Below are 17,979 nucleotides of genomic sequence, written 5' to 3'. Positions count from 1 at the left end.
CATGCTCAGTTCGAGCCTTCACAGCTGACCTTTTCTGTACATGGGGGGCTTTCCTCGCTCTGCTGTGTGAGCGCTTCTCCTACCGGACATCCCAGGGTCTCACCAGCCCTCATCCATGCAACCAGAGGCAGAACTGGCTGAAACTTGAGTGGGTGCCGAGGCCCGATGAGCTTCCACAGGACCAGTATGACAAGCAGTACTACCGGGGGCTAGCTGTCATCAACCCTGAGGTAAACCGGCCAGATGACATAATGAACAAGCTTCGGAGCCCCTATGACATCACAGACCTGCAGGCCTTTGTGGAGGAGCTGTTGAAGGTGTCTCTGGCTGAGGGATTCAAGGTCGAACTGGTCTCTCCTGATCCTGTAGAAATTCTTAACTGCACCTCCCTTCGACTTGTTAAGTTCTGACTTGTGGACCAAACTGATACAAGCTAACCAGCAACCCTCAGCTAACCCGGGTTTAAACTATCTAACCAAGTCTTTTAAGGGCTGAGTTGAAGGTTACAACTAATAATGACCAGGAGGCTGTCAGCTCCTCCGTCACCTCCTTCATCAGCTTCTACATCAGCTCCTGGATTATGACTCTTTAGGATTATATTTACAGCATACAGGACATAAATGAATAAAATCAGTTTTCAGAAACATAAAGCCAACTAGACACGTGAAAAATCAAATATAAACACACAACTTACTTTTACTAACTTTAGAAGAAATTATCCAAATCTCTCACCAACAAATTCTAACGTAACATGATTATCCTGCCAGTTTAACTGCAGACAGCTCTCACTGACAACTAAAGAAGGAGGATTTTATTTTCAGCCTGGCGACGGCCAGCAGACTGAGCTCCACTACTGACCGCTGCCTTCATCTCTTTTCTTTTTGCTCAACCTGCTTTTCTTCTTTTTCTCACTGACAGAAAACTTCTCATCTTTTTGAAAAACTCGCTCATTTGTCTGTCGACACAAGACACGCCGCTACTTGCAGCCAGACCGAGGGGTGGAGGTGGGGACCGTGCTCCGGACCACCGCCATCATTGCAGCTTCTCCGCATGGTCGCTGCTCTGTAGTGAGTCAGCGTTGGCCGGTGTTCTGTCAGTTTAGCATACGCATCAGAGTAGCAAACATTACATTAATGCACATGCGGGTTAAGGTTAAGTGCAGTCGTCAGTTTGCACTACGCGTCTGCTGATCTGACGATGTAAACTGACAGAACACCGGCACTCGGGTACCCGAGTGTCTGTTCTGCCTGCCTGCTGGCAAGCGCTGCCTCTGGTCATTGGTTGTCACGTCTGACAGCGGCCACTCCGAAGGGAATCTAAAACCGCGCCAGTGATCTAAAGACAGGATGTGTGCGCGGCTAAAGTGTGGAAGCAACGTTGCAGTGCAGGAGTAGTTCCAGCTTCAACCTTAGCTCCCCCATCAGATCCTACGTCGGCTCCCCATCAGATCCTCCATTGGCTCCCCCATCAGATCCTACGTCGGCTCCCCCATCAGATCCTCCATTGGCTCCCCCATCAGATCCTACGTCGGCTCCCCTATCAGATCCTACGTCGGCTCCCCCATCAGATCCTCCATTGGCTCCCCCATCAGATCCTACGTCGGCTCCCCCATCAGATCCTCCATTGGCTCCCCCATCAGATCCTCCATTGGCTCCCCTATCAAATCCTCCCTCAGATCCTCCATCGGCTCCTCCTTCAGATCTTCCGTCGCTCTGGCCTCCCTGGATAACTGGTGCCTGGTGGGGTCGGTGGCTGCCAATCTTGGCCCGCGGGGCCTGTGCTTCAAGACCACAGGAGGCTCTGGCTGGAACCTTCCTCTGCCGCCCTCCAGGTGGTCTTTGTGATTGGGGGGCTCGGGTTGGTGATGGCTGATGGCCCGAGTCTCTGGGCCGCCCTAGTCTGCCTCTAGCCTCCGTGGAGGCGTGGCCACATCTGCAGGATCACACTCTTCATCTCTGATCCTCCTCCTTCCTCATCCTCTGCATGCTGACTCAGCACTGAGGTGTCCAGTGTGTTTATACACTAAGAGATGCTTTGGTTCAGGTGTGTGTGTTTCTGGTTCTTTGGTTGTTGTTGTGATACATGTTGTTGTTGTCTTGGCTATTTTTAGGAACTCCTGATGATTGTCTGCTTAGTTTACCTGTAAAAGCTGTAGGAAATCCTCTGTTGTTTCTGTACAGGTGTAGCAGCTGCTTGTCTGCTGTTAGGTTGGATTGAAGCTCGTTGCTTCTATCTGCTGGATCTTTGTCTCCTCTTCCTTTTTTCTACTTTCCTTTTTACTTCTGTTCATTATTCTACTTTTTTCCTGTCTCCCCGGTCAGGCCCAGCAAGATTACATAAATTCTGTAATTCAAAATGAATAAATAAGATTGAAAAAAAGAGGAGTCTTATACCCATAAAGCTCCTCTTGGTTAAACCAATTTGTTCGGCACAACACAGCAGCCCGACCATCATTCTGCCGCCACCATGCTGGACAGGACAAGCAGAGAGAAGAAAAAAAAGAGAATCTTTGGGATGAGCTGGAGAAGGCTTTGCTCAGTGGTCGGACTCTCCATCATCTTGGAGAAAAACATAGCAACTCTGGATGGAAATGAATCTTGTGACGTTGCCAGAGCTTTTAGAAACCATGACACAGAGAAGCTGCTGGAATCAGAGATAAAAGAGGTCCAACCAGATATTACAGTGTGACCTTTTTTTTTTTTTTGCCAGGCGATCAATAAAACAGGTAACTAGTAATGATAGTCAAATAGTGTAAATTTGAAACAATAATGGGAAAAGAAAGACTTAGTTTCGACATTCTAAAGCTAAACCAAGTGGTACAGATGGACCGGGCAGGTTTATTCCCATAAACCTTTAATAGAACGATTACAATTTGCTCTACCAAACGATGGATACAGTGAAAGATCGACAAAAGGCACCTTTTGTCCTGTTTGGAAGACGTCAAATGTGTTTAGACATTTAGAAAATTGTACTTTTTCTTTCTGTTCTTTTAAAACTATAAATGCCTTCATTACTTCTGCAATCATGAGACAACTGGGTGATTTTCCCTCTGAGTGGCGGACAGAAGACAGATGGATGGGTAATTTCAGTCTGAAGGAAGATTAGAGGCAGAAAAGATGATTTCAGACTGGAGAGAGAAGGGTTCTGCTGGTTCTTTTCTCCTTTTCTGAACTTCCTTCCCTGGATGGTGAGTTTTGTGATGAGAACAGCTCCGTTAGATTTTACCGACATAATCATGAAACTGAGAGAGACTTGGATCAATTGTTGGCTGAAAATCGGCGTATTTTAGTAAGCCGATGCTTTTCTTTGTCTCCACAGGAGCGATATGGTGGAACTCCGACTTTCTACGTCACCACTCCTTCAGCTGGGGCTCGGGTTCTCACCATGTCCTGACCTCCGTCTGCATCTCCGCTGTATAACACACACATTACTCTTCACAGTCTTAATCATCTAATTTGTTTTACCTTTTTTAATGAAAATGAGCTGGAACACACTGAAAATCATGCCGTTAACACGAAGACTGCAAACAGCCTGAGAGATTTTATTAAAGAATTTCTTCCACATGGACGCTGTGATTTATTGTGTGCTGGCTGCAGCCTGGAGCAGCTGCCTGCATGTCTTTCACTTGCATCTGTGAAAAAAGCAATGCTTTAAATTGTTTTAACACCCACATTTGTGGTATTGGTAAATATTGTGGAAGGTAGTAGAAAGATGCAAACTAGATTTTTTTCTTACTTCAGATGGATAAACCAAAGTTTCCAAACACAACTGTGATGTTAGTTTACTACTGTATATTTACAAATGATTAACTATAGAAAGGGGATGACAGTACTGACACACACAGATACACACTGAACAACCACAACGCTGAATCCAGTGACAGGTCACCGTGTTCTGCTGGGAATCATCCTGACGTCCATGTGGACGTTACCAGGAAGACTGAGGAGTTCACCTGGCCTCCAAACCCCACACTTTATTCACCTAATGGGAAGAACTAATCTCACAGCACCACCACCACAGCCCACAGGGCCCTGAGCCTCCTGAGGCTCCGTCAACCAGATCAACCAACTTTATAACGGGGATTCTCAACCTTTTGGACCTTAGGACCCACTTTTTTCCACTACCAAATGGTCTGGGGTCCATTCAAATGTTAACACTATTAGTTTAATTTGTATTCAATAATTAAACCAAATCCACCTCCAGCTGAACGCAGGAAACCTTGTGAGATACATGACGTGATGGAATGAGATCATCACAGCTGACCTTTTAAAAAGCACTTTGACATCCTGCCGCTGTAGTTGTGGTATTATTAATGAATTGATGTAGAAGTCAGTGGGAAGCATCTCGGACGGAGAGATAGATGAAGCATGTTTTTAATGACAGAGGCTAATAATGCGGAAACGGGACTTCGGGACTTGCGCTGTAAGTGGAGTTTACAAGGTTCACATGAACGCACCATGAGGGCGGAGTTAGGAAAACTGAAGTTTAGCCTAGCAGGAAGCGCTGAGGCAACCGACGGCGGCGGAGAAGAAAAGCCCCGGACCCCGCGTTGAACCGCCGCTCTAACCTGAGATTTCAGGGACACGTACGCAGGGAGTCGGATCCTTGGCCCACTGGTCCCGTTTGCTTTGGTTTTTAAATGAAGAAGGAACTCCTCATTAACTGAAAGCCGGGAACTGGCCGAAGGTGGGAGCGTATCCAGCGGCTGTGAGCGATCGCCCTCGGCTGAGCAACGGCCGCTTTGAATCAGGTGGGTTAACTTGGGAGGAGGGCCCGCACGTTTCCACGGGGCTGCTGCCCACAGGTGTTTGCTTAGGAACTAGTTCGCAAACAGTCTAAGTACCCGGACTTCTTACAGCCACCTGTTTTCTGTTAATAAGCTGAAAGACGGAGCTAGCTAAAGTTGGCTGTGTAACCAGACTTCGTTCTTCAGTTGTTCCGTGGCTAGCTGGCTAATTTTTAACCATTTAAATATATTCCATCCAGCCACCAGACTCATGGCTTCAAACATGAGCTGCTTTCCATATGTCTGAGATAAAGGCGCTTACCTGAAGACCATTTCCTAATTGTAGTGACAACGTGTTTAACTTCCAGAAATGATGATAGAAATGAGAAACACCCGGGGGACCAGGCTGGGTTCAGCGATCTGGACCTGGCTGGAAAGGTTTTCTTTCTCAATTCATTTCATGGTAAATTAAGTGTTTAAGCATCAATGACAACAGTCTGAATTCACAGTAGAAACATAAACAGGTTTATGATAGAAACAGAGTAAAACTCAGAAGCTGTGGTTAACCTGTGAGTGTATCCAGGTGAATGGTGGTTCCAGTGTTGCATAATTACGGAAACGTCTACATTCTTCAAGGTGTGCCTCCCAGCAGGTGTGTTATTAAGCCCTTTGAGTCTAGTTTCAAGCATGAGTGAATGTGGTGCAGGAAAACCATCATCAGAGCATTTAGATTAAAGCAGTAAGATGCATTTAACAGCAAGAAGAAATTGTTTCTCTGTAAAAACAAGGAATCGTTTAACCTTTGAAATGCCGAGCCTTATTTATGGTGTTTTCTTAAAAATAAAACTACATGTAGCAGCTGGAGCTTTAAATCCCAGCCAGCATCATGATGTTTCTCAGCTGTCAGATTGGGAGGTAAAATGATGTAAAATGAATGTATGAATAGATGTAGCAGCATAAAGGTCGACCAGAAGAAGAAAGCAGAATTTATTACTAACAGAACTTTGTAGAAATAACACACAGACCAACAGTGACCAAACCTTTTCTCATCTCATCGTTCTCTCAAGTTTTGGCTTTCAGGAAAAAAAATATTGTTATTGAAACAAACACACAACAGAAACTATTTCCATGTTTCCACTTTTTCCTCATTTCCAGTTATTCCTGCTACTATTTACCTGCTATCCTCACTAAACCAACTCCAGCTCAGCTGCTTTGTGGCGCCACCGTGCATCAGAAACGTCTTCTTGGCTTTATTCCAGCCATAGAGGAGCATTATTTTTCTTCTTTTCACACACACATAGAACTTTCTGCTCACTGGTTGATCTTTGGCTGCTCCTGATTGGACGTTACCGTCAATCTAAGCTCTCTGATTGGTGGAAAGTCTGACAGGAAGTGGCTTCATCATCATGTCCAGGTCTAAATAGAGGTCTCTTAGCAACATAGTAGTGATGGTGATGTTTTTATGGTGAAATGTGATAAATAATGCTGTTATCATGGATCATTGTGGATTTACCAGATAGAGTCTCTGAATAAAACTACATTTAGTGGCTGGATTGTAAACCTCCTGGACGGGATAGAAATGTCTGGAAAACTTCCGTAGATCACCTAAAGGGTTAAACATCCATCACATTTACCCCACAGAGCTACACACCACCGCTGCTGAGACACTGATGATGGAGGAAGATGTAAAGCTTGGGGATCTGGTGGAGTTTTAAGGGTTAAAAACTGGAGAGAAAAGTTGTTGTGCTCTGACAATCTGGTCAGGTCAGACTGCAGGCTGTGTCCTTCCAGTTCCACCTGTATGAACACTGTCCAAACAAAAAGCCTTTGTTATCAGTAGACTTACTGCTGTTCCACCTGCATTGTAAAATCCACCTGAAACTATTATGGTGGCAAAATAAGTCGGCCCTCCCAGAAGTAATGTAAGCCAAAAAGCTTTCACCTGCTTTATGAGAACAATAGCAGGGACTTCTCAGCTGTCTTGGCTGCAGTGTGAATATGGGATGTTGATTTATCCCTGTAGTAAAATGTGATTGTAGACTCAGACTGTCATGCTGCATTAACAGCTTGAGTCCTCTTTTAGTTCTCACACATTATCAGACCGAAAGAGAAGCTGTTCTGTGGTTTGCTAATAGGATGTGTAGGATTTAGAAATCCTTTTAAAATGTTTGTTTTGTTATCAAGCTTTGCAGCAGATAAATACAGTTTGGATTATAACTTAAACTTTCAAACAGTTTATGTGGGCAAGAAAACCAAAATAACTCTGTAGAAAAATAGAAATGCAGAGTTACATGCTAACCATGATGTTTTTACCGACCCGCTCCCTAACCGGCAGAGTTACATGCTAACCATGATGTTTTTACCGACCCGCTCCCTAACCGGCAGAGTTACATGCTAACCATGATGTTTTTACCGACCCGCTCCCTAACCGGCAGAGTTACATGCTAACCATGATGTTTTTACCGACCCGCTCCCTAACCGGCAGAGTTACATGCTAACCATGCTGTTTTTACCGACCCGCTCCCTAACCGGCAGAGTTACATGCTAACCATGATGTTTTTACCGACCCGCTCCCTAACCGGCAGAGTTACATGCTAACCATGATGTTTTTACCGACCCGCTCCCTAACCGGCAGAGTTACATGCTAACCATGCTGTTTTTACCGACCCGCTCCCTAACCGGCAGAGTTGCATGCTAACCATGATGTTTTTACCGACCCGCTCCCTAACCGGCAGAGTTGCATGCTAACCATGATGTTTTTACCGACCCGCTCCCTAACCGGCAGAGTTGCATGCTAACCATGACGTTTTTACCGACCCGCTCCCTAACCGGCAGAGTTACATGCTAACCATGACGTTTTTACCGACCCGCTCCCTAACCGGCAGAGTTACATGCTAACCATGACGTTTTTACCGACCCGCTCCCTAACCGGCAGAGTTACATGCTAACCATGACGTTTTTACCGACCCGCTCCCTAACCGGCAGAGTTACATGCTAACCATGACGTTTTTACCGACCCGCTCCCTAACCGGCAGAGTTACATGCTAACCATGACGTTTTTACCGACCCGCTCCCTAACCGGCAGAGTTACATGCTAACCATGATGTTTTTACCGACCCGCTCCCTAACCGGCAGAGTTACATGCTAACCATGCTGTTTTTACCGACCCGCTCCCTAACCGGCAGAGTTACATGCTAACCATGATGTTTTTACCGACCCGCTCCCTAACCGGCAGAGTTACATGCTAACCATGATGTTTTTACCGACCCGCTCCCTAACCGGCAGAGTTACATGCTAACCATGCTGTTTTTACCGACCCGCTCCCTAACCGGCAGAGTTACATGCTAACCATGCTGTTTTTACCGACCCGCTCCCTAACCGGCAGAGTTACATGCTAACCATGATGTTTTTACCGACCCGCTCCCTAACCGGCAGAGTTACATGCTAACCATGCTGTTTTTACCGACCCGCTCCCTAACCGGCAGAGTTACATGCTAACCATGATGATTTTACCGACCCGCTCCCTAACCGGCAGAGTTACATGCTAACCATGATGTTTTTACCGACCCGCTCCCTAACCGGCAGAGTTACATGCTAACCATGCTGTTTTTACCGACCCGCTCCCTAACCGGCAGAGTTACATGCTAACCATGCTGTTTTTACCGACCCGCTCCCTAACCGGCAGAGTTACATGCTAACCATGCTGTTTTTACCGACCCGCTCCCTAACCGGCAGAGTTGCATGCTAACCATGATGTTTTTACCGACCCGCTCCCTAACCGGCAGAGTTGCATGCTAACCATGACGTTTTTACCGACCCGCTCCCTAACCGGCAGAGTTACATGCTAACCATGACGTTTTTACCGACCCGCTCCCTAACCGGCAGAGTTACATGCTAACCATGACGTTTTTACCGACCCGCTCCCTAACCGGCAGAGTTACATGCTAACCATGACGTTTTTACCGACCCGCTCCCTAACCGGCAGAGTTACATGCTAACCATGACGTTTTTACCGACCCGCTCCCTAACCGGCAGAGTTACATGCTAACCATGATGTTTTTACCGACCCGCTCCCTAACCGGCAGAGTTACATGCTAACCATGACGTTTTTACCGACCCGCTCCCTAACCGGCAGAGTTACATGCTAACCATGACGTTTTTACCGACCCGCTCCCTAACCGGCAGAGTTACATGCTAACCATGCTGTTTTTACCGACCCGCTCCCTAACCGGCAGAGTTACATGCTAACCATGCTGTTTTTACCGACCCGCTCCCTAACCGGCAGAGTTACATGCTAACCATGATGTTTTTACCGACCCTCTCCCTAACCGGCAGAGTTACATGCTAACCATGCTGTTTTTACCGACCCGCTCCCTAACCGGCAGAGTTACATGCTAACCATGCTGTTTTTACCGACCCGCTCCCTAACCGGCAGAGTTACATGCTAACCATGCTGTTTTTACCGACCCGCTCCCTAACCGGCAGAGTTACATGCTAACCATGCTGTTTTTACCGACCCGCTCCCTAACCGGCAGAGTTACATGCTAACCATGATGATTTTACCGACCCGCTCCCTAACCGGCAGAGTTACATGCTAACCATGATGTTTTTACCGACCCGCTCCCTAACCGGCAGAGTTACATGCTAACCATGACGTTTTTACCGACCCGCTGCCTAACCGGCAGAGTTACATGCTAACCATGACGTTTTTACCGACCCGCTCCCTAACCGGCAGAGTTACATGCTAACCATGATGTTTTTACCGACCCGCTCCCTAACCGGCAGAGTTACATGCTAACCATGATGTTTTTACCGACCCGCTTCCTAACCGGCAGAGTTACATGCTAACCATGATGTTTTTACCGACCCGCTCCCTAACCGGCAGAGTTGCGCGACAGATCCAGGCAGAAATTTACATAGAAAGTTTTTTTTTTTAAATAACTGGAAATGTCAGTAACTTGTCAAACAGTTGAAATCAAAGATTTTTGACAGAAATACATCGATAGAAATGATTAGTCATGAAAATGATCCCCACCTGCAGAGAACTGGTTTTCTTGCCATATTTTGTGGTTGATTTTATGAATACCCACATTGTTGATCTTAAATATTCTTCATGACCGTCGTTTGTTTGATAGATAATGACAGAAATGATGGATGATAATTGGTCTTGTTTGGTTACTGGTCAGCTAACACCCATCAGCTGGGAACGTAAGCCATCAGGGAATTTTTCCCTTAATTTCTGCCCACCAATTTGGTTGTTTTACCTCATTTACGTTTGACAGTGACATGACGTAATTAAATAGGTTTTTAAAGGGTTGAAATAAATTGAATGATTACATAACTGATGGTTTCCATTTGTACAGAAGTCGATTGAAGTATTTGAGAGAAAAAAGTGGAGAAAATATTGTCATGTTTTCTAACAGTTTTAGGGAGAGGATGTTTGTGTCCTGTCATGACATGAGTGTTGAAGCGACCTGTAAGAGTTAACGTGAGTAAACCTTGCACACATGGAGCCGTTTCCATGCACCATCAGCATTGATAAAATGAAGGTGGGAGAGTGGAGCCGTGAAGTCTGTGGCAGTCATGAAAACAAACAAACCCTCCTGCAAATGTTTGTCTGGATTCTGTGAGCTGCCAGAGACAAAGCAGCGTCTCTTCACCGGGATCAACGTCCACTTACTGTCCTCATAATTATGTAAGCTGATCCTCAATTAGTTTGACAGTTAAAGAGGATTAAGATTAGTTTCAGAAAAGCCTAAATGAAACCCTTGTGTCATGGTTTCCAGTTTACGGTTGGTTTCCTCCTGGATCCTGGTCTGAGTGCTCTGAACACCAGCTGATGTACCTTCTCATGACTGATGAGCTGGAAGCTTCATCTCTGTTTCTGGTTCACAGGAGATTAGATGATCCGTCAGTCTGTTGGATGCATGGATCCAGTAATCATGTGTAAGAGGTTCTTCAGAAAGAAACATGAAATAGTTTCTATTTTCTTTATTATATCAAACAAAATGTTCTGATGAGGGAAACTGATGTTATGCAACTAAGGCCACATTCACACTGCTGGTGAAAGTGGCCAGAATCTGACTTTTTTCTCAATATTTGAACCATACCTGATGTTTTATGACAGTCTGAATATAACAAATCAGATTTTTTTCCTTCAGGTCAGAGCCAGACCTCTTTGATCTGTGGTCCTAAATAAAATCCACATCTGATGCTTTTCAAAGCAAAACACCCCCACCCCTCTCCAGTTTGGCTTTCAGGAGCACCAGCTGGATGGTGTTGAAGGCACTGGAGAAATAAAAACCATGATTCTCACAGTGCTGCCGGGCTTCTCCATGTGAGCCAGAGCATGGTGTAGAAGGAAGATAACCAGGTCTTCCACTCCGATGCCAGGCCAGTAGGCGAACTGCAGTGGATCCATGGAGGTTCCCACTGTGGAGGTGTTCCAGGATCAGTCTCTCCAGATTTACCAATACCACAGAGTCAGATGGGACGTGAGAGCCACCGACCTGTAGCTGCTGATTTCTCTGGTGTGGATCGTCTTTGGCACTGGTACCACACGGGAGGTCTTCCAGAGCTGTGGTACCACACGGGAGGTCTTCCAGAGCTGTGGTACCACACGGGAGGTCTTCCAGAGCTGTGGTACCACACGGGAGGTCTTCCACACGGGAGGTCTTTCAGAGCTGTGGTACCACACGAGAGGTCTTTCAGAGCTGTGGTACCACACGAGAGGTCTTTCAGAGCTGTGGTACCACACGAGAGGTCTTTCAGAGCTGTGGTACCACACGAGAGGTCTTCCAGAGCTGTGGTACCACACGGGAGGTCTTCCAGAGCTGTGGTACCACACGGGAGGTCTTCCACACGGGAGGTCTTCCAGAGCTGTGGTACCACACGAGAGGTCTTTCAGAGCTGTGGTACCACCTTCAGCTTGAGCCTCTTCTTTTCCCCATCGTTTGTCCCGGTGTAGCACCTCCATGGGGATATTGTCTGTCCCTGCAGCGCAGCCACCTCTTCCCCACCGTAAACAAAGCATGCAGCAGACCACACACACATTGTTACATTGGATGTAATAGTTGGGAAAAAAACTGAATTCAAAGGAAAAACATTTGTGTATAAATAAGTCTATAAGGTTTGTATACAAAATATTTACAGAAACAGTAAGCGGAAACAGGTAAGAGCTGCTCCAGCCAGCCAGCCAGCCAGCCAGCCAGCCAGCTAGCAAGCACTAGATAATTAGTGAAGGGCAAAATGCAGCAAAAGGTGGTAAAAACAAAAGCCTTGTACAAAGCACAGACCGGTTGTGTCGTGGGAAAGGAAATCAGTGACATTCTGTCAGAATTTGGCATTTCTGATAAAATTGTAGTAATTACTGATTTTAAAATGTACCTGCTGCTACTCTGGTCTGGGTTGTACAAGTTGTTCCTTATTGTTTGATATGCCGCACCAGTAGGGCTGGACGATATATATTATCTGGACGATAGAAAATGTCTATGAGGCTCTATCGTTTACGCCGTGGCTAGGTGCTTTACTGCAGTATTTTACCTCAAGATGTCCCATGCCCTTGCAGGCTGCAGTACATTAACAAACATGGAGGAAGACGGTAGCAGACGCGTTTCAGAGCAGGGTAATGCAAGAAAACTACCCAGCTCAATCTGAGGAGCTTGTACCTAAAAGAGGAGCAACTTCTGTCGCATGGATGTGGTTTGGATGTAAAAAGACCGACGTGGAACAGACAACAGTCGTTTGTGAAGTGTGCCGGCTCCCGGACTCCAACACTACGAACTTATCATCTGCACAAGAATCACGAGTCATCGAGCAAAGGCCGCAAAAGCAGCATCGAGCGGTGGCGAAAGTGCTTATAATAAACTGCAGACGCTGCCACGAGCTTTTACCCGTTCAACACCGTATACCATAGCTCCGCAGATGGAAGGAGGTCACCGCTGGAACCAAAGATGTGGTTCCAATCTACACTGTCCAGAAACACCAGTTTTGTGAGTTGGTGCAAACACTCGATCCGAGACATGAAGTGCCCAGCCGAAAACACATGACTAAAGTTACCTGATTTATAGGATGCATGTTGGGCCAAGTGGAGGCGGAGATACACAAGTGGAAGTTCTACGCTACAACAGCTGATTGGTTGAGCCAAACGACGCCTGTTTTATCTTTGTTTGCTTGAACTTGAAGGAATGATTTTTTTTTACTTGTTAGATTTTCTATAATTACCTCGTGAGCCTGATTTTGTTGCACATTAAACTTGGAAGTTTACATTTGGTATTTTGCCCTCACTGTGCTCTTATAACCTCCGAAGTGTTCAGCTTGTTATTTTTTATACCAGGCAGGTATTTACCACTATTTGTGCTAACATGCTGCTTTCTGTTTCCTGCTCTAGAGAACAAAGAATAATACTTGGAAGCATCTTATACGTACATGATGCTATGAGAGAAGTCTGGGTGGTTTTCTGTTACAGAGTAGGCTGCTGCTACATGTTGAATTTTAATGGCAGATGTTACCATGACAACCACGTCTAGCTTGGAAAAGGTTCTAAATTAAAGAAATATTTAGTACATACCTTTTATTTGTTTAGTATATCATTTCAACTGCATTTCCACATTGCAGTTCTATATAAACTATTCATTAATTGAAATTTAAAAAATGTCTATATCATGATGTATATCGTTATCAGGATATAAAATGAGCTATATCGGGATATGAGATTTGCTCGCATCACCCAGCCCTACGCAGCAGGTTCGCCCATCAGGGGCAGTGCAGTAGCATGTTTAAGTACCTGCAGTGACAAATACTCAGGATACGTTTAAATGTGTTTTCACAAGGTTTTCAAAAATGACGCTGCCTTGTAAATAAGTACATTTATATTATATTCAAGTCAGTAGATTTGATGTTTATATACTAGTTTAAAACAGCCCTGTGAGAAATTTACAGTAAAGTTCAGACTATTTCATCCAGTAAGACCTCTGCTTAGCTGGCTCATTTAAAATATGTAAAGGGACGCCCTGCCTCTTAAAAAGAATAGGAATCGAGAATCGTTGGGAACTGGAATCGAAACAAGGAATTGGAACCGGAATCGTTCAGTTCAAACGATGCCCAACCCCACTCACATTGATCTCTGGATCCAGATACTGACCCAGACTGTATCATAGAAGTTGTTTTGATATCAGCAAACATTGAGTTATTGGTTAGATATACCAAAAGTATTCAGTCATCCAACCAAATAATTGCATCACTTCCATGGCTACAGGTGTATAAATCCAGCAGCGAGGCATGAGGACGGGTTCTACTGACATCTGTGAAGGAACCGGTCGCTCTCAGGAGCTCAGTGAGTTCCAGTGTGGTTCTGGGATCGGATGCCACCTGTGCAACTAGTCCAGTTGTGTATTTCCTCACTCCAAAATATTCCACAGTCAGCAGTCAGATTTTGGACAATTCCATGATCCCAACTTTGTGGGAACAGTTTGGGAACGGCCCTTTCTGGTTCCGACTCATCTGATTAAGAATGGATGTCTGTTAAGCTCATGCGAGTCGAGGTGAGCTAGTACTTTTTACAATATAGTGTTTGTTTAGTTTAAGTGTGGGGTTTACACCCTACGCTGCTGCTGGAAATACAGTATCTGTGTCACTCTGACCTGTTTAGATTATCAGCCGCCCTCCGTCTGCTTGTCCTCAAACTCCTTTAAACCCATTTTAAGGTTTGGTTTTTCACATTTCATTGTCTCTTTCGGAGCTGTTGTCATGGTGATGTTACTGATGTAGGCTTTATGCTTCAAAGCGAATCACACTAATGGTCTGAAAGTTTTCCTAATATGATCAGCTTGTTGAAATAGAGCGGTGAAGAATCTAGACACCATTCTAGTAAAAAGCAGCGCTGCTGCTGCAGTAAAACATTTATTTACACTTTCTTTTACTTATTTGGCGTCCACAGTTCAGTCTAAAGTAGCCTGATTATCTCTGAAAGACGCAACTATCAGAAACCGTGTTCCAAGACAGCCTTCAGGATAAAGTTTAGTGCCTCCTTCATGTTGTTGTTTCATCGGCCCTCGGCGACCGGAGGGTCAGCACTGCTGCTGGCAACGGAAAACAGTCAACAAGTTGGAAGAAACTTTATTTAACTTGAGAAAACTGAGAAGAATGCATCCATATTCTGGAAATCCACGTGCTCTTCAGCATCACCGCGTTCAGCACAACCTGATGCCTTCATGCCAGCGGCACCCACACCTGATCCGTAATATCCATGATGGGACTCTCCCAGGACTTCCTGCTAGATGCATCCTGGATTCCTTGATACGCTCTGAAGTGCTCCTCCTGATGCTTCCTGCTGCTTTAGCTGGAAGTATGTTGGTGTCTTGGTAAATCCACAGTAAATGCTGCAGTATGGGACAGACTGGTGTAAGCCGCTTTACCCATCACCACCTTCTTCTGTCTTCTCCTGGTTCTGATTACAGGAAGGGGGGGCGGTTTCCTGCCAGCCACACCCAAAACTGACAAGATCTCGTTTGTGTTGTTGTGAGCTGTAGAAGAAATGTCTGTAAAGTTCATCAGACTCTCAGACATGCTGCTCTGTGACATTTCCTCACTTTTTTCCAACCCTCACCGAACATGGCCGCAGGCACCGTTCCACGCTGACTTCGCCGTTTCCATCACATCTGAAAATAGCTGTGATGTGTCACCTTTTTATCGTGGGATGGGGGGTGGTGTACGCGTGGATTTGATCTGGCTGGGCTCTGACAGCAGTTGCAGAGCAGCTGTTGCTTTAGCCTGCAGCTTCTGAGAATTTGAACATAAATGCGTTGACTGTAGCAGATGTCACTCAGGGAGGTGTGGATCGTCATTCCACCTCCTCTCTGGTTTGTGCATACTTGGTGATTGCATAAGTAGAGCGATGAAATGTTTTGGATTCCAGGCGTTTCCTGGCCACTCATTCCTGCTCTGAAGCAGTATGCCAGCTATGTTGCTGAGAGATTAGAGCCATGCAGCAGTTCTGCTGGTCCAGCCAGCTTCTCTGCAGCTCCACGTTGTCCTGTCCAGGCATGTTGGAGCTTTTTTTTCTTTTCCTTTCAACTGAGACAACTTGGCAGAAATGCTGGGTTCAGTGACATCACTGAACTGTAGGACGGAAGAAGATAACTGGCATTCCTAGCGTACACATCCGGGATGTTGTCAGCTGAGTAATGTACAGACGGTGACTGTTGGAAGAGTCAGCACGGCTGTTTGAGTTTACTATCTAATGCAAATAGAAGGTGTGCTCTTATCATGTGGGAAGATGAGCTCACTGTAGATCCAAACATGTTGCTCTCATTTACTTTATTTTCAGGTTCACTGCTCGTCTTCCTCCTGGGAAAATCTGATCAGAAACTGGCTGGTTTCTGATGCTCATCAATCTTCTTATTAACGTAAAACCAAGTAATTTCATGGAAATGAAGTCCTGTAGTGATTCACGCCATTTCCTGCTAAACGGGCACTTAGTGGAGCTGATTGTTGAAACGGTGAGTAAAACAAGCGTGTGGTGTTCACTGGGCACCGGTTATTAGAGCACAAACTGTCAGATCAGCTCTCGCTCTGCTCGACACAACGAAGCTCTGGAAAAGGTTTTAAAAGAATCGGGTTCAGACCTGGGACACGAGTCTGAGCCAGTCCTTTTTCTGATTGTTGTGACCTGAAATGCCAGATTTTACTGCAGAATTTGTGGAGATTTTTAGTGTTTTTTGCAAAAGTACATCAAATGAATGTAAAATAGTATTAAATTTCAACCTTTTTTTTCTTAAAGACTCATTGGGAGAGTTTTTCACCATTCAGCAGAATAAAGCTGCAACTGTTATTCATACAGCACAAAAAAGAAGAAGTTTATTGGTTCAGCATTTCCACAGGTCTGCCTGATGCAGACTCATCACCCTGGTTTCCCTCATCTATTTCACACCACCTGTGGAGGGAGAAAAACGTTTATTTGATTACTTTTGTTTGAAACCCTAACCCTGGTCAGCACCAGGAAAGTGTGTTGGGGCTCTGGGACAGCAGGCCGGAGAGACCCCAGCCAGAAATCCAGCTCCGGACGCCCACACACTCACTTCTGCTGCTCATCCTACAGGCAGACTGCAGCACAACACGGTGCATCCTGCAGGAGATGAAGCGGCTGAATCTCATTCTTAAGAACAACCTTCATTTGTTCCAACTTCACATCATTCGATGTTTACTCTGCAGGAATGACAGCTGCTGTTTGTTTACACTGATCACCTGATCAGAGAACGTTTATAGAGGATTGTTTCTGCTGACATGAGGAACATCAGATGTTCAACACTGATGCTCATTTAATGTCACATGAGATTATTTCCTTTTTTAAGAACCCTGTTGTCCTGGGTGAGCTGGCAGCTTCTAACCGAAGCCTGCTGATGTTATTAGTAGAATATTGGTCATTAATCATCGGTGGATAAAGCTGGTGTTGGCTTGTCTGAGCTACTAGCTCTCAGGTTTCGCTTTGGTTTGTGGAGCATGCATTGGACAGAATACACTCTGAAATGGGGACTTCTTCACACTGCATTGTTTTGATCCCGGGAATTTAATTCAAATGAAGTTGTGTATTATCTCTGAGCAATGAGTAAACCTGTACAGGTGTGTTTCTTCCACCTGTAGCATGGCAGTGTTTGTTTGCTACGCCTCGGCTGGATTTCTAGCAGTTCTGTGGTGCTGCAGCAGCGTCGTCCTGTTGCCTGGTTAAATATTTAGCCGTTTCTTCATGACTGCAGTTTGAGGATGTCTTCTGACAGAGTCTTCAGAGACTCTGGTAAATCCACAATGATCCATGATAACAGCATTATTTATCACATTTCACCATAAAAACATCACCATCACTACTATGTTGCTAAGAGACCTCTATTTAGACCTGGGCTGTATCCGAATGTGCAGCCTACTCCCTACATAGTGCCCTATATAGGGATCACACCATTTTGTCAGAGTGTCCGAATGTCCAGAAAAAATGTCGAGAAAAAAGTAGGGCACTCAAAATTACCCACAATGCATCTGGAAAAGTAGTGAGCATCGATGGTCACTAGATGGTTCAATATAGACCAAAATGCATTGCGAGCAGAAGCTCAACATTAAGCAAGGAGGTGAAAAAATGGAGCTTACGCAAAATTACCCATAAGCAAACAAAAAATAAAATACAACATAAGGAATAAAAATAAAAATATTTACACACAACTTTGGATTGGATTTGGAATGACAACTTGTCATTGGTTGTGGTTGCC

The 17,979-nt window shown here is 45.2% G+C and overlaps 3 protein-coding genes across 3 annotated transcripts in view; all 3 read left to right on the top strand.

Moving 5' to 3' along the window:
- LOC121633057 (BTB/POZ domain-containing protein KCTD21-like) overlaps positions 1 to 1,023 on the top strand; it is a 9,832-nt gene extending 8,809 nt beyond the window's left edge. The window contains exon 2 of the mRNA XM_041974933.1: positions 1 to 1,023. This exon is cut by the window's left edge and continues 55 nt beyond it. Coding sequence (XP_041830867.1) covers positions 1 to 410 — 410 coding nt within the window. The 3' untranslated portion in view covers positions 411 to 1,023.
- The window catches only part of galk1 (galactokinase 1), an 18,321-nt gene extending 14,756 nt beyond the window's left edge, over positions 1 to 3,565 (top strand). Inside the window, exon 8 of the mRNA XM_041974932.1 lies at positions 3,319 to 3,565. Coding sequence (XP_041830866.1) covers positions 3,319 to 3,393 — 75 coding nt within the window. The 3' untranslated portion in view covers positions 3,394 to 3,565. The remainder of the gene's footprint in view (positions 1 to 3,318) is intronic.
- A 726-nt stretch (positions 3,566 to 4,291) lies between these two features.
- Positions 4,292 to 17,979, top strand: part of LOC121632202 (LLGL scribble cell polarity complex component 2-like) — a 29,541-nt gene continuing 15,853 nt past the window's right edge. Inside the window, exon 1 of the mRNA XM_041973448.1 lies at positions 4,292 to 4,750. The gene's annotated coding sequence lies outside the window, so the exon portion shown is untranslated. The remainder of the gene's footprint in view (positions 4,751 to 17,979) is intronic.

The sequence above is a fragment of the Melanotaenia boesemani genome, chromosome 21 (genome assembly GCF_017639745.1).
Source record: "Melanotaenia boesemani isolate fMelBoe1 chromosome 21, fMelBoe1.pri, whole genome shotgun sequence".
Lineage (NCBI taxonomy): Eukaryota > Metazoa > Chordata > Actinopteri > Atheriniformes > Melanotaeniidae > Melanotaenia > Melanotaenia boesemani.
This window is presented reverse-complemented; position numbering and strand designations above follow the sequence as displayed.